At 44.8% G+C, this 23130-nt stretch overlaps 1 protein-coding gene across 1 annotated transcript in view; it reads right to left on the bottom strand.

Moving 5' to 3' along the window:
- The window catches only part of LOC309558200 (sodium channel protein type 2 subunit alpha-like), a 218850-nt gene that overhangs the window by 153709 nt on the left and 42011 nt on the right, over positions 1-23130 (bottom strand). The window contains 1 exon segment of the mRNA XM_082261220.1: positions 19015-19329. Within this exon segment, the coding sequence (XP_082117346.1) occupies positions 19015-19281 (267 nt within the window). The 5' untranslated portion in view covers positions 19282-19329.

The raw sequence follows: 23130 nt of genomic DNA, 5'->3' as shown, positions 1-23130 counted from the left end.
TAACAGGGGAATTCTCACTGGCCACCAATATAACATGATAATTTACACTGTCCACCAATATACCAGGGGAATTTACACTTACAAGCAGTGTAGCAGGGGTATTTACACTGACCACCAATATAGCAGGAGAATTTACACTGTCCACCAATATACCAAGGGAATTTACACTTACAAGCAGTGTAGCAGGGGTATTTACACTGACCACCAATGTAAAAAAAGGAACTAACAATGACTGCCAATGTTAAGGGAGAATTTACACTGACAACCAACACAACACAACATAACACAGGAATTTCCATTCACCACCCCGAATGTTATGGGGGAATTTATACTAAAAACCAATGTAACAGAGGGATATAATGTCTACTGGCCACCAATAATACATTTAAACTGACTACCAATATGATGGAGTATTTTTACTAATCACCAATGTAACAATGGCATTTTACTGACCACAAATGTAATAGGGGGATTTACAGAGGGATATTCTGTTTACTGGCCACCAATGAGTACATTTAAACTGACTACCAATGTGATGAGGGAATTTACAATACCACCAATATAACAAGGGAATATACACTGACCACAAATGTAACTGAGGAATTCACACTTACCAGCAAGGTAAAGGGGGAGTTTACACTGACAAACAATATAACAGAGGAATTTGCATTGACCACCTATGTTATTGGGACATTTACACCGTTCAGCAATTTAACAGAGGGATGTAAACTGACCACCTGTGAGTAAATTGAAATGGACTACTAATGTATTGGGGAAATTCACACTGACCACAAATGTAACAGAAGAATTTACACTGACCACCAATGTAACAGGGCAATTTAAGCTGACAACTAATATAACAGAGGAAATTACACTGACCACCAACGTTACAGGGAAATTTACACTGACTACTAATGTAATGGAAGAATTTATACTGACTACTAATGTAATGGGGGAATTTATATTGACTACTTATGTAATGGGGGAATTTATACTGACTACTAATGTAATGGAGGAATTTATACTGACTACTAATGTAATGGGGGAATTTATATTGACTACTAATGTAATGGGGGAATTTATACTGACTACTAATGTAATGGGGGAATTTACACTGACTACAAATTCTATGGGGAAATTTCTACTGATAACCATTGTAACAAAGGCAATTGCACTGAACACCAATATAGCAAAGGAATTGACACTGACCATCAATGTACCAGAGGATTTTACAATGATCTCCAATGTAATTGGTTAATTTACAATGACCTCAGTGTAACAGGGGAATAACAAGGGAATGACCACAAATGTATTGGAGGATATTTCACTGGTCTCCAATGTAACAGTTGCATCTATGACCACAAACATAATCTGCTCTATTGGCAAAATACACTTCCACTGCCTCCACAGTAGTGTCAGTTGTATCTGAGTTCTCTTTTTTTTGAGCATGGTAGTGCAGGAATTGCACTATTTTACCATGTCTTGTTTTATGCTTTAGTTTCATGTGTTGAGTAATTCCTAATTAGCCAGGCATACTCTTGGTCCTTTCTGCCATTTCTGAGGCTATTAGTAAATGTGCTGCATCAGTAAATTTTGTACGTTTTTTTAGTTAAAAAAAAATAAAATAATGGGGGGACGTCCATGAAAATGCAAACTCCGTTTGAAGCAAACAAAATCCTGTTGACCCAGGCCCTATTTCTAATTATTTGTAAAAAGCCAGTGGTAAGCAGCAGCAAAGAGAAAGCCAGGGATAGAACTTTATTGATTCTGGGTTGCAAATCATGACCAGATAACAGCTTTGAAAACCTTTGCTTCCCATTTACTAAAATGCTTTCTTACAATGGCAAGCACTAACAATTTTTTTTTCAAAGTGAGTTAATTGCTTTCTGTTCTGCAGCTGATAAAGTGTATTGTTTAACCACTTCTGGACCGGAAGATTTTCCTCCTTAACCACTTTAAGACCGAGCCTATTTTTGACACTTTTTGTTTACAAGTTAAAATCAGTATTTTTTGCTAGAAAACTACTTAAAACCCCCAAACATTATATATACACTGTATATATATATATATATATATATATATATACATTTTTTTTTTAGCAAATACTCTGGAGAATAAAATGGCGGTCATTGCAATATTCTTTGTCACGCGGTATTTGCGCAGCGGTCTTTCAAACACCATTTTTTGGGAAAAATTACGAAAAATTACATTTCACTGCATTTAAAAAAACTAAACAGTAAAGTTAGCCCATTTTTTTTTTTTATATTGTGAAAGATGATGTCACCCCGAGTAAATAGATAACCAACATGTTACGGTTTAAAATTGCGCACACCCGCAGAATGGCGACAAACTACGGTCAATAAAAATCTCCATAGGCGACGCTTTAACATTTTTTTTAACGGTTACCAGTTTAGAGTTAGAGTGTAGCTCTTTTTTTAAAATTATTGCTCACGCTGGCAATCGCGGCGATATCTCACATGTGTGGTTTGAACAGCGATTTCATTTGCGGCGCGACTTCAGTATACGTTTTCTTTCATGCGCGAGCTCCACGCGACAGGGCGGCTAAACATTTTTTTTTTCCAATTCATTTATTTTTTTTACATTTTAACACAGGTTTTTTTTAAAAAAAAAAAAAAATCTGATCACTTTTATTGCTGTCACAAGCAATGTAAACATCCCTTGTGACACCAATATGCAGTGACAGGTACTCTTTATGGAGGGTCTAAAAGACCCTAGACCCCTCCACTACACTTCCATGTATTCAAAACGTCGAAAACTGCATTTTTTAATACACTCACTTTTTAAAACTGCCGCCTTTAGCAGCCGAGTAACGTCATGGACGTCATGGACGCTGCCTCCGGGTTACGTCATCGGAGACCCGATCGAAGCCGCATCTGGCTTAGATCGGGACTCCATCCAGCCGGCGGATGCACCGGCTGGGTGCTCGGGTCTCCCGTGGGACGTCCCCTCCCGCTAGCCGGGGTAACGATCGAGCGGCTCCCAAGCCGCATCGGTATTACCGTCGGAAAGCCAACCGCCGGCTCTAAAAAAACATTAGCTAGCTAGAGGCATCATCCCGGTACAATCACGCAAAGTCAGCCGATGTAGGTCTATGTGGCTGGTCGTAAAGTGGTTAATGACTAGGCCATTTTTTGCGATTCAGCACTGCATTATTTTAACTGACAATTGCGGGGTCATGCGACACTGTACCGGAAAAAAATAATTATATCCTTTTTTCCCACAAATAGAGCTTTCTTTTGGTGCTATTTGATCACCTCTGTGATTTTTATTTTTTGTGCTATAAACAAAATAATTCAGACAATTCTTAATTTAAAAAAAAAACAAAAAAAAAAACAATATATTTCCCCAGCTAAGCAGGACTGGAACAGGCTATCTTTCCTGCTTCATGCCCCTGTTTATGGGCTCTTCAGCCACCTACTGGATACCCCTTCCCAGGGATTGGCTGGATCTCCATAAATATTCCGGCTTCCTCTCTATTTTTCCTCCAACTATGATTCTAGAATCCTCTAGAATGCAGCGGAAAGCAATCAGATCAGCACCCTGTGAGACACTGAGAAGACAAAAGCTATCAATGCCTCCTCCACTACAGATGAGCTAAACTAAATTTACCTGGCAATCTACACTAGCTAGGAGGATGCTACAGTTAGAAACTGGAGTACCTGAGGAACAATATCTAAATAAAACTTTACTTGTCTTAATAACACTGTACATATGCAAACACACAAAGGTCCCTTAGTTTCATTCCTTCTAACATGATTTTATCAAACTTCACTTAGACATCATGCCACTGTGGGCACATTTTAATGATGATATCCATTTGTAAAAGATCCAGCCATTTGAGTTATATTATGATTTTTAAGAAAACTTAAAAATGTATGGCAGAGCTAAACTTCTATTTAACAGTCCACCAAAATGGGGGCTGGTGGCACCTACAGAACCTAATGACTTCTTTTAGTAAACCATGCAACCCCATTACCCCCCAGGTTATTTTGCTGGGTTTATCTATGATTTATCTAAGGCCAGGACAAATGCAGTGAAAGCACTGAACTCACCTCAAATATATAGGGGAAAAGTAATGTTGGGTAATTTTTACATTTACATATTTGTAAACCAATGTATCTTGTCTTCCTAGGCCCTGGGCGAAGAAGAAACGCGTGCAGAAGCTACGTTTCTGCCAATGTTCCTGCAAATGCATGAAAAATGCACTAAAATGCACAAAGCCTTGCAGTGCTATTAGTTCTTAATGGCACCCAAAATGCAAGTAGCAGCGTCCATTTTTCAATGCATTTTCTATGTGACAAAATGCACAAAAAAGTGCACAAAAGCTTGATACAAAACGCGTTTGGGTTAGTGCCAAAATTTGGTACTGCACTATGTTTTTTGACATTTTTTTAGCGTGTTTTTGGAGTGGAGGCAGGCCCATTCAAATTAATTGTGCAGCTCCAAAAATGCGCTAAAGAAAATCGCAAAAAAACACAATGCGGTAGCCATGGGCGTCTGCAGGTAAAGGCAGGGGGGGGGGGGGCAAATGCCACCCTCTGGAATCTCAACTTCCCCTTTCAAGTGGTTATTAGGCCACTTTATACCATCCTGTCTGGTCTGTTTAATAATCCTGTGTGTCTGTGTATGTGTTTTAAAAAAATAAACCGTTCTTTACCAGTTTTGAGAGGGCCGGGCGCTGCTCTCGTGACCCATCGGCTCTTTCCTCTCCATGTCTGACAGCTGCCTGCCGCAGGCGGGGCTGAGGATTCCTCACTGATGTCAGTCGGAAGGGGAGGAAGAGTTGAAGGTGAAAGGAAAAGAGGAGAGAGGCGACGGGTCACGTGAGCGGAGAGTGGCGCTCTGAAAACTTGTAAAGAATGGCTTATTTTTATAAAACACATACACAGGGGCACACAGGATTTTTAAACAGACTGTAGACAGGATATGAAACTTTAAATGAAACTACAGCAGCAGGAGGGGAGGGGAGGGGAGGGGGAGAGGCGGGCACTGACACAGGAGCAGACAGGTAGGGAGGGGGGAGAGAGGACAGAGGAGGACAGGAGGGCTGCGGATGACTGAGGCACGTAAACTAACCATGGTGTCAGGGCTCAGCAGTCATGGTATACCGTGGTCAGTTTACAGAGGGGAGGACATAGTCAGGCAGGATCAGCCAGGTATTTCATGTGATAGAAGGGGCCAAATAACACAGCAAAGCACTGTGCTCTATAACATGCTTTAAGGGAACATGATCAATTTTTATTTTTTTTAGGTTAACAAATGCTTTTACTGTAAAATAAATGCTGCTGTTTGCTCTTTAAAAATAAATACTCAAAATAAGTATAATGACTAAGCACCTCTGCTTCATGACATTGCTGAAAGGGGGCGGAGCATGAGTGATCTTAAAATGATGCCCCTCCTGAAAAAAGTTCTGCGGACGCCCATGATGGTAGCATCACTCAAGTGTGAGCACGGCCATAAAAAGCAAGAAAAACCTCCTTACTGTGATACAAAATAACCATGAGCAACTGGAATTAAATGCAAAGAGTTGTGGGATCATCTGTACTTATATACTCACCACACCACAATGCCTATGTGATTTAGCATACTACAACTCACAGATGCAAACCATGTGGACATTGTGGTGCACAATGTTAGCCAAACATGTGGCAATTCTTTTGAAAACTGTGTTGCAGTTCAAAATGAATGGGTTGCCTCAATGCAACGCATTTTAACATAGGAAACAATAACAATCATTTGGTTATGTACCTAAACAGTCTGAATCAGCCTTACATATTAAATATCATTTATTAATTTATATACATTTTAAATAATTTGTTCTGCCTTTGACCTGCTGGGTAGAACTACCTTGAAGTTCAAACAGGAAATGAGAATACATTTCTCCAAAATTAATTCAATTGCCATCGTAGACACTTGTCACAGGAACAGGTGTCCTGGTGAAAACTCAAAGTTTTTGATTTCCTATCACTTTCTGTCCTGTTCATTACGGCTAATAAAAGGGTACATCTCTGCAGCGGGGTCGCAGACAGCAATAAAAACTTGACAAAGGGTCTAACCAAGCAATTCTCAACCAAGGTTTAATGGAACCCTAAGGTTCCTACAGAGGTTGCTAAAGGTTTCTTTAGCTCTGATTGACCTTCCATTGTGGTGGTGCCTGGATAGGTCCGTGTCAAAATGCACTTAGCAGAGCCGGTGGCTTCACGCCATTAATCTGTGACCACCTCTGTAAGCGTATATATTATATAGTTCATATTCCTATCGCACACCTTCCTGGTTTGTAGGCTCGTGTGTACTGGGTGCTGAAGCGATCACCACTTGACAACTGGATTAGTTACAAGTAGATACATATTCGCCAGCACACCAAGGATTTTGCAAAAGCAGTCCAAAAACATTATTCAAGATAAGATCACATCAAAAAAATATAGTGCAGCGTTTCGGAGCCGCACAGGACCCCTTCGTCAGGCATGTGACATGAGGAGCACTCATAGGCCCCTTTCACACAGATGTTTCATTCTTCTTCTCTATGGAATGGCAGGTGTAAACGGACATCCAATCCGATTCCGCCAAAAAGAGAAGGATGGGGATCATTCTCCTTCCATCCAGTGGATTGGATGGCAGTTGGGGGTAAATGGATAGGCAGTCCAATTACATTCGGCCACCCATAGAGGAGAGCGGTCTGTGTCTGGAGCGGACACATACCTGTCATCTGCCTGTCCAGCGGGGATCCCGTGCTGAGTAAGGGGATCACATCCACAGTCTGTCCCATGTGAAATGGGCCTTATGTGAACAAGCACAATTTTAAAGCATGAGATTTTTGTTGTTGAGCATTTTAGGGCCTTGAGCTTTAATCTACATATTGCTCAGGTGTGAATACGGGCTAAAAGCCTTTAAGACCAGGCCTTTTCTGGCACTTTTTGTTTACATGTAATAATCTGTACTCTTTTGCTAGAAAGTTTCTTAGAACCCTCAAACATTATTTATTCCATCAAAGCAGAGGCACTAGAGAATAAATTGATGGGTGTTGCAATTTTTTAGGTCACAGTATTTGTGCAGCTGCTTTTCAAATGCAGTTTTTTTTGAGAAAAAAATTAACTTTTTTAAATTTTAATGCACAAAAACACAACATAATAACACCCAATTGTTTGATAAAATGTAAAAGATGATGTTATGCTGAGTAAATAGTTTGCTTTAAAATTTTACACCCTGATGCAACAGCGACAAATGATGTAAATTTTACTATCTATAGGCGACACCTTAAAGCTTAAAAACTTTACAGGTTACCACAGGTTATTGAAAAAACTAGAAACAGGGGTGCACATGCCCACTCACTAATGGCCCATGGGAGACCAAAAAAATTGACCTTTGTTGTTTGAAAAGTATATAAAAAAAAAAAAGGGAAGAGCAAATGAGTGGTATGTGTATACCTATAGGATGGAGAGCATATAAATTCTGTAGGAGAGCAGAAGGTAGGAAGATACCTAGTAGTAGTGCTAATCTGTTAATCTTTTTTAGCCTGTCCCTATGAAATTGACTTGCCAATTACTGTGAAATGGTGTCTAGCATCCAAGCCAATCGTTGGTCTCTGTCAAAATAAGCTCTCTGAACTACATAGAAAACTGCTTATTAAAGAAAAAGTAAATGAGTGTATGTGTATACTTTAAAGATGGAAAGCATTTCAATTCTGTAGTCAGGGGAGGGCTGGAAACCTTAGGCCTGGGGGGGCAAGTCCAGTCAAGTGGCCCATTGAACCATCGAATCGGCTCACCATAGCACCCCAAACTGCCCTAAGGCTGCGTTCACCTGTGGGCGTAGCGGATCACGGGCAGAATCACCGCGATTCTGCCCGCGATCCGGAAATCATTGCAAATCGTGGGACGCATGTGTGATGCCCATGATTTGCACTGGCACCCCAAACGCTGTGCGATGTTGCCGCAATTTCCGCCTGCCGGATCGAGGTAACATCACGCAAACAGAATCACGGGACGCATGACGCCCAAAAAAGGCACAAGAGCTTATTTTGTAGTAGAGCAGAAGGTAGAAAGATGTGCTAATAGTAATAATCTGCTAATCTTTTTTAGCCAGTCCCTAAATAGCCACTTTAAGACCGGAAGTTTTGACCCCCTTCCTGACCAGGCCCTATTTTGTTACTTTAACGGACAATTTCGCAGTTAAGCGAAGCTGTACCCAAATAAAATTGACGTCCTTTTTTTCTCACAAATAGAGCTTTCTTTTGGTGGTATTTGATCACCTGTGCGATTATAAACAAAAAAAGAGCGACAATTTTGAAAAAAAAAAAAAACAGTATTTTTCACATTCTGCTATATAACATTCCCAAAAAAAATAAAAATTTTTAACATTTTAGGCAAATTTGTTTTCTGCTACATATTTTTGGTAAAACAAATTACAATAAGCGTATTTTGATTGGTTTGCGCAAAAGCTATCGCGCTTACTATCTACGGGAAAGATTTATGTCATTTCTATTGTTTTTTTTTTTACTAGTAATGGCGGCGATCTGCGATTTTTTGTGGGACTGCGACATTGCGGCGGACAGATCGGATATTTTTGACATTTTGGGGGGACCAGTGACATTACTACAGTAATCAGTGCTATAAATATGCACTGCTACTGTAATGATGACATTGGCAGCAGTGGCGTAGCGTGGGGGGTGCAGAGGGGGCCACTCGCACCGGGCGCAACATTTAGGGGGGCGCATTCCACGCCCGTCATCCGCAAGATAATAGTGTCCCCATCCCTTTATTGTGACAGTGCTCGTCCGGCGCCCGCCCGCTCTTTCCTGCACTTGGCTCCTTTACTGCCTGTTTGTGCAGGACGAGCGGCGGACGCTGAAGGTGTCATGTGCGGCCAGGGGGCGGGGCTGGTCGTGGGTGAAGATGGCAGCCAACACCGGTGGCTCTGTGCATGTGCAGCGCCGCTCTTGGAGTCTCTCCCTGCTGTCTGGACCGGCTGCCTCCACGCTGGCTGCTGCTGCTGCTCTCTCCTCTGCTCCAGATCGCCTCCTCAAGTCCCCAGTGTCTGGACACAGAAAGAGGTGAGTGATGTGCTGCTCCGGGAGCCCAGGGAAGTGGACATGGGAGGGGGGAGATAGGTCAGTGTAGGGGGGTGTTAGTGTATGGGGGGGGGGTCAGTGTAGGGGGGTGTCAGTGTATGGGGGGGGTCAGTGTAGGTGTCAGTGTAGGGGGGTGTCAGTGTATGGGGGGGTCAGTGTAGGTGTCAGTGTATGGGGGGGCAGTGTGTAGGGGGTGTCAGTGTATGGGGAGGGGCCAGTGTGTAGGGGGTGTCAGTGTATGGGGGGGTCGGTGTAGGTGTCAGTGTATGGGGGGGGGGGTAATTGTAGGTGTCAGTGTATAGGGGGGGTCAGTGTAGGGGTCCATGTAGGTTTCAGTGTATGGGGGTGTCAGTGTAGAGGTGTCAGTGTATGGGGGGGTTAGTGCAAGTGTCAGTGTATGGGGGGGTTAGTGCAAGGGTCAGTGTATGGGGGTGTCAGTGTATAGGGGGGTCAGTGTAGGGGTCAGTGTAGGTATCAGTGTATGGGGGGGTCAGTGTTGGTGTCAGTGTATGGGTGGGGGTCAGTGAAGGGGGTCAGTGTAGTTGTCAGTTTAAGGGGGTCAGTGTAGGTCTAGTGTAGGGGGGTCAGTGTAGGGGAGTCGGTGTGTGGTGTCAGTGTAAGGGGGGTCAGTGTAGGTCTTAGTGTAGGGGGGTCAGTGTAGGGGAGTCGGTGTGTGGTGTCAGTGTAAGGGGGGTCAGTGTAGGTCTTAGTGTAGGGGGGTCAGTGTAGGGGAGTCGGTGTGTGGTGTCAGTGTAGGGGGTGTCAGTGTATGAGGGGTCAGTGGGGGTGTCAGTGTATGGGGGGTTCAGTGTGTGGGTCAGTGTAGTGGGGGTCAGTGTATGGGGGGGTCAGTGTATGGGGGTGTCAGTGTAGGGGGTGTCAGTGTATGGGGGGGTCAGTGTAGGTGTCAGTGTATGGGGGGGGTCAGTGTAGGTGTCAGTGTATGGGTGGGTGTCAGTGTATGCGGGGGTCAGTGTAGGGGGTATCAGTGTATGGGGGTCAGTGTAGGTCTTGGTGTAGGGGGGTCAGTGTAGGGGAGTCAGTGTGTGGTGTCAGTGTTAGGGGGGGGTCAGTGTAGTTGTCAGTGTAGGCCTCAGTGTATGTGGGAATGTAGGGGTGGTCAGTGAAGTTGTCAGTGTAAGGGGGGTCAGTGTAGATGGGTCAGTGTAGGTGTCAGTGTATGGGGGGGTCAGTGTAGTTGTCAGTGAAGGTGTCAGTGTGGGGGGGGTCATTGTAGGTGTCAGTGTAGGCCTCAGTGTATGTGGGAATGTAGGGGTGGTCAGTGAAGTTGTCAGTGTAAGGGGGGTCAGTGTAGATGGGTCAGTGTAGGTGTCAGTGTATGGGGGGGTCAGTGTAGTTGTCAGTGAAGGTGTCAGTGTGGGGGGGGGGTCATTGTAGGTGTCAGTGAAGGTGTCAGTGTAGGTAAAAGGTAGGTCTCTGTAATGGTCAGGTAGGTCAGTGTAGGTATAAGGTAGGTCTCTGTAGGTGTCAGTGTAGTGGTCTAGTAGATTTGTGTAGGGGGCGCAAATTACTTACCTTGCCCCGGGCGCTGACAACCCACGCTACGCCACTGATTGGCAGGGAAGGGGCTAACCCTATGGGTGATCAAAGGGTTAAATATATGCCTCATGCTTACTGATGTGTGGGGGGGGGGGGAGGTGGGGTTTCTGTGACACAGACAGATCGCAGGTTCAGCTATGCTGAATTCTGTGATCTCTCCCTGTCTGTCACTGAGAAGATCCACCTGCTTTGTTTACATAAGCAGGCAGATCTTCTCACACTTTCCCCGACGATCGGGGAAGAGAGGCGGCGATCGCGGCCTCTCCTCCTCCAGCCCGGCTCCCGCTGTGTCTAAACGCGCCGCCAAAACCACTAGGAGTCCAGCAACATAGGTCTACATCGCTGGACCCAGGGGAGCCGTACTGCCGTAGTAGGATTACTGTCGGCAGTCGGCAAGTGGATAGACACTACTATTCCTTTCTATTGGCTTTTGACATTTACAAAAGCAGCCATTTAGACTTTGGATGAAAGGTTTAGCACTGGGAAACACTTTTTGAAAGATAAATAAAATAGTGCATTTTATTTACAATAATATAGACCAGACTAAAATGAGGGACAAATGAGGAGGAAAGAGGGACAGAGGGACTTTGTTCCAAATCAGGGACAGTCCCCAAAAATCAGGAACTGTTGGGAGCTACGGAAAAGTCACCAGAACAGGTATCCCTATTAGGGTTTTTTTTGTTAACCCCCTATTTTGATGACTACTGTAAAATTTTGGATTTCCTCTCACTTTCTTCTCACACAATGGTCACCAGGACAAGCAGAAATGGTGCATTTCCTCAGTGGAACCATAGACAGCAACATAAGCCTGACAAGGGTCTCAAGTCTTCCTGACCCTATCCTATTCAAAACGAAGACAAAAGTTTTCATGAAAGAACTTTAAGCCCGACTCATAAAGCAGAGTTCCACCCGTTATGGTGTTTATTAAAAGTCAGCAGCTACAAAAAGTGTAGCTGCTGACTTTTCATAAACACACACTCACCTGTCCCACGGTCCTTGATGCAGCTGGCGGGAGCCTCGGTTCTCCCCCTCTTCTCCCCGGGGCACTGGCATCTCTACTGTGGGCACCCGGCTGTGACAGCTTGCGGCTTCACAGCTGGGTGCGTACTGTGCATGCTCAAGTCTTGCTGCACGCCCTGAGTAGATGGGCAATCTTCTGGTACCTGTGATATGTCCAAGAATATTGCAGGGAGGGAGGAGGAGAGAAGAACTTCCGCTCGAGCCGCCTAGGCTGCCAGTGCTGAAGTGGGAGCGGTACATGTCAAATCTAGGTACCAGCTCCCCTCCCCAAAAAATAACATGCCAAATGTGCCATGTCAGGCGGTCAGGAGGCTTTAAAGCGGGAGTTCCACTTTTGGGTGAACTCCGCTTTTAATTACACATGGACATTTACAACACTGCATGCATCTCTACAACACACCAGTCCACATCTATGCAAATGATATGAATTATGCCAAATCCATTGGAGCAGTTACATATATGTACTGCGTATATCTTTCAATTGAAATGAATGCAGTGTTATACCCAAAACCAAAAATATGAGCTTGCTAGTCATTAGATGTGGTGGCTGCATCAGTTTTCTTTTCCTAGGCTTTTTCCCTTTGTTTTCACCTAGTGATCTGGCCAATAGCACACCCTCTGTATTAGAGTGCCCCTACTCTGGATGAGTGAGCACAGAGGGCACCTTTAGACAGCAGCATTGTCAGTCTGGGGGGGGGGGGGGGAGTGTTAGATTGACTGGCAGATTTAATTACACTACTAAATTGAAGCCGAACTCCAGCTAATACTTTATAAGCAGTCACAGGAAACATCTTTTTTCCTTTTAAGATAAAGGCTTTATAAAAATAAATAAAAACTGATCATTGTAAGCATCCATGCAAGTATTAAATGGTTTGCCTCATCTTTGTAATGGTTACATTCTGCTGGAGAACTTGTTCTTTTGAAAAACAATAGATTTACTGACTGGATCACCAGATGAAAATAGAAGAAAATAGAAGGCATTACAACCATGGATTGGTAAGCTGCAATATAAAAATGTTTGATTTTGGGTTTAATACCACTTTAAAGTATAGAAAGAGTATGGAATAACTGGATTTTTGACTTGCTGTAATATCCTTTTCTCTGAACTTCATTGACAGATGCAGATCCATAGTAGGGGTGGTTAGGTTATTGGCGCTGCCTATAGGTTTGATGGTATAATGAGTACTTAATATCACAATAATGGTACAATCATATACAGAAATAATAAACCATGTATAAAATATTATAAATATAAAGTGCAATAATATAAACGGTGAATAAATAAATAAATATATGTAAAGTGCTTGGTGAACTATAGGTGACCAAGTGAAGTGAAAAAAGGGTGTCCAGAAGACTATATATTGGTCGTTCAGAAATATGAACAGAATATCAGTGAAGGAAATATTCAAGTGTATCAGCAAGGGCTGGTAAATAAAAGAATAAGTGATTCCAATATAGATTGATATGGAATAAATATAAAATTCGGGAAAAAAGTGATCAAGTGCAGGGAGGTCCTGAAATGGACCAGTGAGACTAGAAGATGGCCAAAAAACTATTAGTGGTGGTGAATAGATATCTCAAGGAAAAGTGATTGAGTGCAATAGGTCCTACCAAACATAAAATTGGTAGAAGGACCCGTGAAAAAATGTAAAAGCAACAAACAAAGAATTGGCCAAAAATTGACTACATAAAAAATCGCAGAAAGTTGGGCAGAAAAAGTCCATAAAGTTCACAAAATGATTGGAGTGCCAAATCGATAGGTGACTCTTGAGGTGATCCAGGTGTTTGGGTGCCGGGGTGAGGAAACAGTGCTCCCCCTTCAATTTCTCCCGCACTCACCAGAAGTCGGCACCCCTGCAGGGGTAACCAGCGTGTTGGCAATAAGATATGCCCTCAGTAAGGTGTTATCCTGTGTGCCGATCACTTCAATGGTAAATCCTGAATCCTCTTTCCCATATACAGTATATAATATATTCAAATGGGCCTCAAGTACGGTTCATATCCATCAAAAATAATACCAGGGTCATATACAGGAGAAAAAGAGCCTCATATAGTGAAGTACTGATTAAAAGTAATTTCCTTTATTATAAAATAAGAGTAGTACTCACATTCAATACAGGTAAACAAGCGAGCTTATCCTCTTTCGCGTGACTTCCGGGACGCTATGCGAGCCATCCGCCGGATCTGCGTTCCAGTGATGCGGAAATGACGTAATTAAGCCCTACTCATTTAGTCATCAATGACGTCGCTCCTGAAGACGCCATTCGCTACAAAAAAGGGAGGTTTTTGAAGAACAGATAATACCAAATTCAGATCCCACGGAGGTAGCGGGGATCGCCTCCGGGGAGCCATATGGCGAACCTACTGAATAAAAGTGTGAATTAGGGCATGCGTAGATAAAGGGCGTTGGAAAAACACAGCCAGAGCCGACACTTGGCCTATGATAGTGACCAGAGCCAACCGCTGTTCAACACCTTTTTGAAGAAAAGTCAAAACCCTAGCCACTGAGGACAAGCAAAGGTGCACCTTCAAGGATTCACACCATGAAATGTACGATTTTCACGTACGATGATAGATCCTCCTGGAAGTAGACTTCCTGGTCTTCAGTAGTGTAGGAATCACTGAATATGAAAGACCTTTATCCTTCAATACCTGGCTTTTAAAAACCACGCCGTTAAAGCCAGTGACTGTAAAGCAGGATGGAAGATCGGTCGTTGAGACAGCAGATCTTCACTGAGAGGAAGTCTCCAGGGAGCATCGGCGACCAACCTTATCAGGTCTGTGTACCAAGACCGGTGAGGCCAGTCTGGGGACAACAGAAAGACTGGAACCCCTTCCACTTCTATCCTGCGAAGAAGCCTCGGCAGAAGTTTTGGTGGAGGGAATGCATAAATCAGCCGATATTGACCCTAAGGAGCCACCAGTGCATCTGTGGGTCGGCCAGAGGATCACGAGACCTGGCAACGAACCTCTGAACCTTTTTGTTGAGTCGAGAAGCAAACAGGTCGATGTCGGGTGTCCCCCACCGAACACACAAGAGATGAAACACCTCCGGGTGTAGGGACCACTCCCCCTGATCCAACACCTGACGACTCAGGTAATCCGCCTGCCAGTTCTCCACCCCTGGGATGTGCACAGCAGAGAGGGCTGGAACAAGATTTTCCGCCCAATCCAGGATCTCGGCCACCTCCCGTGCCGCCAAGACACTCTTGGTGCCCCCATGAGGATTGATGTAAGCCACGGCCATTGTCTGATTGAATCCGAAGCGGACAATCTTGCAGACGATTTGTCCAGTGGCTCAGGCAAAGCTTTATCGCTTTGAGCTACAAAGTATTTTATCTGAAGTTTTGACTCGTCTACTGTCTAGGACCCCTGGGCGCAGAACTTCTCCAGCACTCCTCCCCAGCCTGACAGGCTGGCGTCCGTGGTTACCACTGTCCAATACAATGGAAGGAAGGACTAAAGAGTGAAGCCACCATAGTAGAGCAGTCTTTGTGTTGTGACTCAACCGAATCAAAGTATCCTAGGACTTTGGATCTTTGTTCCATTTGACGAGAATCTCTCTTTCAAAGAGTCTCGTGTGGAACTGAGCAAACAGAACCGCCTCGAAGGTTGACACCATAAGACCCAAGGCCTGCATGCAAGTCCACAGAGAGGACAGATTGCTTGCCAACAGCAAATGGATCGCCCCCTGCACTTTGTGCAGTTTGTCCAGAGGAAGAAAGGCCCTCGCCAAAGTGGAATCCAGAGTCAGGCCCAGATAATCCAGTCTTAATGAAGGTATTAGGGCAGATTTTTTTAAATTGATGTTCCAACTGAACTCTTGCAGAGTCTGTACAGTGATCATCAAGTCGCCCAACAGGGCTGAATGAGAGACCGCCCTCAATAGGAGATCATCCAGGTATCCCAGTACTGAAATACCCCGTTGGCGCAGTAATGCCAACACCGGAACCAGCACCTTGGTAAAGACCCTGGGGGCGGAGGCGAGACCAAAAGGTAACGCTACAAATTGATAATGCTCCTCTCTTACAGCGAAGCAAAGAAAATGCTGGTGTCCAGCTAAGATAGGGATGTGTAGATATGCATCCTTGATATCTATAGAGGCCAAAAAGTCTCCTTAGTGTAGAGACACCACTACCGTTCAAATGGATTCCATTCTAAACTTCTTTACCCGAACAAGGCAGTTCAGAGCCTTAAGGTCCAGAATTGGATGTACTTTGCCTTCTTTTCTGGGCACAGTAAACAGGTTTGAATAGAATGCCTGAAAGCGTTCCCGAGAGAAAACCGTCACAATCCCCCCTTGCTCCTGCGTGCCGAAGGCCACCTGTTTGCTGAAAAAAGGGGCCTCATCTATTACGCGGTGACTTGACCTTAGCGGATTCCAACAAAGACCCAAAAAGGCAGTCCCCCGTAAAGGGGAGATCTGTAGAGCCTTTTTCGAAGCCTGATCCGTAGATCAGCTTTTTAGCCACACCATAAGTGGTTACCATTATTGCGTTTAGAACAATGGCACTGACGTGCAACAATTTTGTCACAGTAGGCAGGAAAAGAGAGTACCTTTGCCACCTTTAGGAGATATGCGGGCCCAGAGGAAACCGGGGCCCCCAATGTTAAAATTTTCTTCACCGATACAATCAGTGCATCCACCAGTGCCTTTGCATGCGCATGTGCAGTAAAAAAGGATTGATCCTCACTGCAGAGCACCCGAAGTGCGTGGACGCCGACTCAATAGAGTCACTATATGCTAAGCTCACCCTGAGAGCATAACAAGCAGGGGAGGTCGCTGACCACAGTCCCGCGAGGAGATGCTGGCTAAAGACCATAAATGACATAAGAGGACATAGCCCCCTATAATGGGGAAGAGGGGGCCAGTCATAATGCAGACACGTACACAGGGTACCCTCACACAACAATGTCCCCATGGCGCCCCCCGGTTCAAAGGGGGTGCTAGGCAGTCCATACGTCTACCCCTCTGAGGAAGGGGGGAAGGGCAGGTGCCCACCTGCTGCTCTATCACCCTGGTCAGCATCTCAAACCACCTAGTCAGCAGCTCGGTTAGCCAGCCTTAAGTAGGCCCCAAAGTCGGTCAGCTCAGTCAGGCACTTCAGACAGCTTGACATAGTACTCACACAGCTTGGCATGGTACCCAGACAGCCACGAGTAGGCCGTAAGCCTCAATTTTCGGTCCTATCCAGTCCTATATAAGGCGATCCATCGACATCCACTGGTCAGCTCAGTCAGGCACATTGGACAGCTTGACATGGTACTCAGACAGCCTGGCATGGTACTTGGACAGCTTGGCATGGTACCCAGAAAGCCACGAATAGGCCGCAAGCCGCAGCCACAATTTTTGGCTCGAACCGGCCGTGTGAGGGGATCCGTCGGCATCCACTGGTCAGCTCAGTCAGGCATTTTAGACAGCTTGACATGGTACTCGGACAACTTGACATGGTACCCTGAGAGCCGCGAGTAGGTCGCAAGCAGCGGCCTCAATTTTAGGCCCGATCCAGCCACGTGAGGTGCAGACCCACAGATGAAGAAACATCTGCTCCCCCTTAAGCCTGTAACCGCCACAGGGAGCCCAAAAGACATCCTTGCCCCAGTCACTAATCCCCAGGTTGCCAGGAACTTGCTCAAAGACCCCTGTGTGCAATCCAGACAGTCCACTCAGCAACAACCGCATCCACCCCCCCCTTACTGGAGCAAGTGGCAAAGCCAGCTCCTACCTAACCCCGGGAAGGGGGGGGTGGAGGGAGGTTGGGGCCAAAAGACCACTGTGACTGTTAGAGGAGCTGGGGGAATGAAAGGGAACCCAGGGGTCTGACCATCCCAAGGAGGGGCCCACGTCCACACCGAAACCGCAAGAGGTATGGAGGGACACTACTCACCATATCAACGACATCGGGTGAGCGCCACTCCAGACAGGATACTTCTCCACTTCAGGTGGGGGTGCTGATGGCCAAGGGGTACACTGCGACTTAGGCCAAACCAGGTTGTGTGTGTCCCGGCGAGGTGTTTCACTCGCAGGCCAGCCCCTGTCCATTGGGGCTCTGTCATGGCGAAGCGTAGCGCTGGGCTATAACCTGCACACGCTCACTGGCAGGGCTGGGAGACCTTAAGGATCTAGCATATCCAGTCCGAAACCCAGGCTGGCTGTTGATTGCAGTTCTCTTAAATTAAATTTTTAACAAAGGTTCCCTTTAAAATAAAAAAGACAAGCTAAGACCGAAGTCCCAGCCGGGAACTATGTCCTACTCCTAAACTAGGTAGAAACAAATTGAGGGCTATAGCAAAGTGAGTGGATGTATGTCTGCAGGGACTTCTCCATAGGCGTGGTAAAGTTTTTTCCTGCCTACTGTCCTACTCCTGTAGGGGGGCAGCATAACCTAATGGTCAAGAAGATATGGAGCTGTGTCTGTCAATGAACGATAGAGAAAAAATGATGCATGCAAAGGGTATTATGGTATTATAGAGATAGAAGAGTATATTGTTTTTCGTCATTTTAAACATACTTTTTAAAGTTCTATAATTATTGTGCCCTACATGACCTATCACCTCCCTGCTCTACTTCTGCTACTTTTGCACTACTTTTGCACTACTTTGCACAGATGCATTTCTTGATGCAGGAATATACCCTGCTTAATCAGGACTACATGTTTTGTGCTCCCCAGAACTACCACTGTGGTGTCCTTCACTGTGCCTACAGTAAAGAGTTTAGTTGTTTTATGAACACTTTTTTTGCTTCAAACTGGAATTCTGGGAAATACTCTATATACACTTTTGAAGTACATATTGTATATGTCAACTGCTATAAGGGATTTGTAATTATCCTTAGTTTTGTGATTTACAGACCTCTATATAACCAGGAAAATGACATGGTCAGCAGACCATACATCATTGATGCGATGGTGCTAATTCACAGTCCAGTGGCCAGAATGGTGGTGAAAATTGGACACAGAAAGCTGCAATGCTGAACTGGAAAATACCAGCTTGGTAGTGTTGCTTGGCAGTTGTGTGTGAATGACAAAATTCTTTGAACAGATATACAAATCTTTTGGCTGGTAAAACAGTTCTCAATGAAAAATGTATCTTTACATACATCCCGCTTCTTACACCAATAAAACCTGATAACAGCTTATGCCCCAGCTCTTAAGAAAGATACAAAAACCTCCAAGGAACATTAAAGTAGCATAAAGTATAAAAAAGTATAAAAAATGCAAAGGGACTATAAAACATTTTGCCACCCTAGTAGGATTATATTACCACTTATAAAAGGCTAAAAAACTCTTTAACATGACTGTTTTTTAGCTTAACTTTGAAGCAGTAATGACCATCAAGTAACATACCCTTTTGTTGCTGTAATAGGGATCGAGGTCCTCCATTGGTTCCGAGACCATTCCGGGTGGTATGTCTCCATATATAAAAGGCAAACTTTTGCCTACTTCCAAGTTCGAGTTAGGCTTGGGTCCATTTTCGTCATCGTCATCTCTGCGGTCCTTTGCTGGTTTTTTGGCTTTTTCTTCTGCAAAGCGTTTCTCGAGAACAGCAAGAGATTCTCTGGTGAAGAGGCGAAGGCTGTCAGGTCCTGGTGGGGGTACAAGTGGCTGTTCCATCTTCTCATCCTGCAGTAATTCCCAATCAGCCTCTCACACATGAAGGTGCTGTAGAAACAATTTAAATATATCTCTTTTAAACATCTTTTAAATGAATACATTTATAGTTCATACATTATTTTAAGGTTTTATGTCCACTTCCGCAATTTGTTTTTTTTTAGACCTTTTTTCTTCAGTCAAATAGTGGTCATTGTACTAGTACTTTTTTAATTCAATTCATTTTTTATTATAGTAACTTTTATTTTCCAATATTCAGAATTTCCATACAAATGTCCATACAAAAACATAAAAAAATAATTTCCCTTCCCTTTGGGCATCTCCAGAGCATATGGATCAGATCTAGCACTTTTTTACTCCCGAAAATGGGAGTTAGGAGAGATAGTAACAAATCAGAAACCTTACTTTACTAGTGCAAGTATCCTTGAGGTGCCAGTGGCAACATTTTCTGCAGTGGACCCAATGGAGGTCTGAAGAGATACAAGGCTGGGAAAATAGTTCAGGATGGAAGTGAGCATGAATTGGTATTTTAATTTAGGTGAATATTGGTGACACACACACATTCTAATTGTGTATATGTGCACCTTTTCTTACACCTAATTTCCAAGATATCTGCAGTGCCAAAAATGTTTTTGTCTCTCTCTCTCTCTCTCAATTGTCACTATATTACCAAAAGTATTGGGACTCCTGCCTTTACATGCACATGAACTTTAATGGCATCCCAGTCTTAGTCCGTAGGGTTCAATATTGAGACAGACCACACTTTGCAGCTATAACAGCTTCAACTGTTCTAGGAAGGCTGTCCACAAGGTTTAGGAGTGTGTCTATGTGAATGTTTGACCTTGGATGAGTGCTTTTGGGGTAGAGGAACTTGATGGGGCTGCACAGAGTCCTGACCTCAACCCGATAGAACACCTTGGGGATGAATTAGAGCGGAGACTGTGAGCCAGGCCTTCTCGCCCACATCAGTGCCTGACCTCACAAATGCACTTCTGGAAGAATGGTCAAACATTCCCATAGACACACTCCTAAACCTTCTGGACAGCCATCCTAAAAGAGTTGAATCTGTTTATAGCTGCAAAGGGTGAGCTAACTCAATATTGAACCCTACAGACTAAAACTGGGATGCCATTAAAGTTCATGTGCGTGTAAAGCCAGGCGTCCCAATACTTTTGTTAATATAGTTTATATGTTACACCCATATTTAGGATGTGAAATGAAACATGGTCACATTCCCCAACCTCCCTTTTTTCCCTCAAACCCCTCCCTTCGCCCACTTAATAAAATCATGGGGTGCTTCTCCCTGCAGCCTTCTGTCTGCGTTTGAATATGGCACAGCCACATCATGCAATCTATTTACAAGGATCTATGAAAATGTACAATCTGCCAAGACATGTAAATCTCGATAGAACACACGTTTGGTGACATCATCTCATTTGTAGTTCTATTTTTACTTCCTCCAGCCCTACAACGGTAGGTCTGTACCTCTATATGGACATGGGGCTGGGATGTGAACAATGCAGTAGCCTATCAGGCGTTCATTAACCACCTCAATACTGGGCACTTAAACCCCCTTCCTTCCCAGACCAATTTTCAGCTTTTAGTGCTGTTGCATTTTGAATGACAATTGTGCGGTCATGCAACGCTGTACCTAAACCAAATTTATGTCATTTTTTCCCCACAAATAGAGCTTTCTTTTGGTGGTATTTGATCACCGCCAGGTTTTTTCTTTTTTGGTGCACAAATAAAAAAAGACCGAAAAGTTTGAAAAAAAAAAAAAGTTTTTTTGTTTAGGTTATAAAATTTTGTAAATAGATACGTTTTTTCCTGCACTGATGAGCACTGATGATGCCGCACTGACAGGCACTGATGAGGAGACACTGATGGGGTGGCACTGATGGGGTGGCACTGATGGGGTGGCACTGATATGCAGCACTGATGGGCACTGATAGGTAGCACTGATATGCAGCACTGACGGGCACTGATATGTGGCACTGATAGATAGCACTGATAGGCAGCGCTGATGGGCACTGATAGGCAGCACTGATGGGCACTGATAGGCAGCACTGATGGGCACTGATCGGCGGCACTGATGGGCACTGATAGGCGGCACTGATGGGCACTGATGGGTGGCACTGATGGGCGGCACTGATCGGCACTGATGGGGGGCACTGATGGGCACTGATAGGCAGCACTGGTGGGCAATAATGGGCACTGGTGGGCGGCACTGATAGATGGCAATAACGGGCACTGGTGGGCAGCACTGATAGATGGCATTGGTGGGCAGCACTGATAGGGGGGCACCACTGGCAGGCTCTCTGAGCCCTGTTTGCCATCCCTGGTGGCCATGGTGGGCATCCCTGGTGGTCATGGGTGGGCATCCCTGGTGGCTCTAGTGGCATCCCCTCCCCCCAGGGCTGCACTGGTAATCAATCATCTGATTACCAGCACAGACCCCCCCTGTGATCAGTGAGTATTTAGAAATACTCACTGATTACCCCGGCTGCAGAATCGATCCTCTCCTTCTCCTCACACTGACAGGATCTGTCAGGAGGAGAAGAGATTGAAGCCGTTACAACGGCTGTATTGACATTACATGACGGCTGTGATTGGTCACAGCCGTCATGTGATCAGGAGGGCCAATCACAGGGCCCTCCTGCCGAGTCTTGTTGCTCTGTGTCCTAGGGACACAGGCACATCGAGATCGCGCCGCTGCGCGTGCCCGCGGCGGCGCAATCTCTCTCCTTCTGAAGGACGTTCCGGAACGTCCATTCAGAAGGACGAGACTCCCACCCGGCCGTATATGTACTATGGCCCAGGTGGGAGGTGGTTAAAAAACGTTGCAGGCAAAAAAAATGATAAATCCCTATTTTTCTTTTATCAGTTGGGCATATTTAGTCCCGGTTCACACTAAGGCGACCTGTGAGGCGACCTGGTCGCCTCACAGGTCGCCGTAGGTCGCCTCCCATAGGGAAGCTGCGGACCCGTTCTAATAGGAGCGACACAAGTCGCTCCGACTTAGAAAAAGGGTCCGGAGCTTCTTTGGGGCGACCAGGAGGCGACCGCCATAGACTTCAATGTTATGAAGTCCGTGGCGGCCACTCCGAGGTCGCGGCGCGGAGGTCGCGGTGCGAAGTAGCGTCGCCCCTATGTGAATGGGGCCTTATTGTTTTACTATGATTGGACAATGCAATAATAAATTCTACATTTGGACTTGGAGCCTACAGGCTTTGCATAGCTTTTGGTGGGATATTAGTCCCAGCTCTGCACAGGCCTTTATACAGTATATGAACTGACTCTCTGCTGTTGGGTGAAAGGGCTGACTGCTGAAGGAACACTAAAATGGTACATGATCTGCCTGTTTGTTTTGGTGAACACATTAGTATGCAACCTGTTGGTCAAGAAGTGACATAAGTGTAGTTGGTGGCTTGGATGAGCAGATGTTTTGTTTGTTTTATGCTATAAACTTGCTGTACAAAGCCCTCCTGCATTGAACTGTTTGCTGGCTGCCTTGCTGAATAAGAGTGCGGGACAGACCTGCTTGGACAGTCTCATGCAGGGTTTACCACTTTTTACAGTCAACATGCAAAAATGCCACAATAGTGCTAACAGATTAGTGAGAACAAAATCCCATCAAGGACTGGTAAGCTTCACCAATGCTGCCCTCTCCAGACCAGGAAAGCATGAACTGTAGACATAAACAAAAATAAATGGGCACAAAGGCCTGGTGCATTGCCATAAATGAATTTATCACAGAGGTGAATATCACATGACCCTGACATCACTCAGACTTGACAGCTGACTTGTTTCAAGGAATAAACCCTCTTTCTCAGAACAAAGTCAGGGTCATGT

Source organism: Pelophylax lessonae (assembly GCF_965119305.1).
Source record: "Pelophylax lessonae genome assembly, chromosome: 6".
In the NCBI taxonomy this organism is placed as follows: domain Eukaryota; kingdom Metazoa; phylum Chordata; class Amphibia; order Anura; family Ranidae; genus Pelophylax; species Pelophylax lessonae.
The sequence above is the reverse complement of the archived record's forward strand: the minus strand, read 5'-3'. Positions and strand labels throughout refer to the sequence as shown.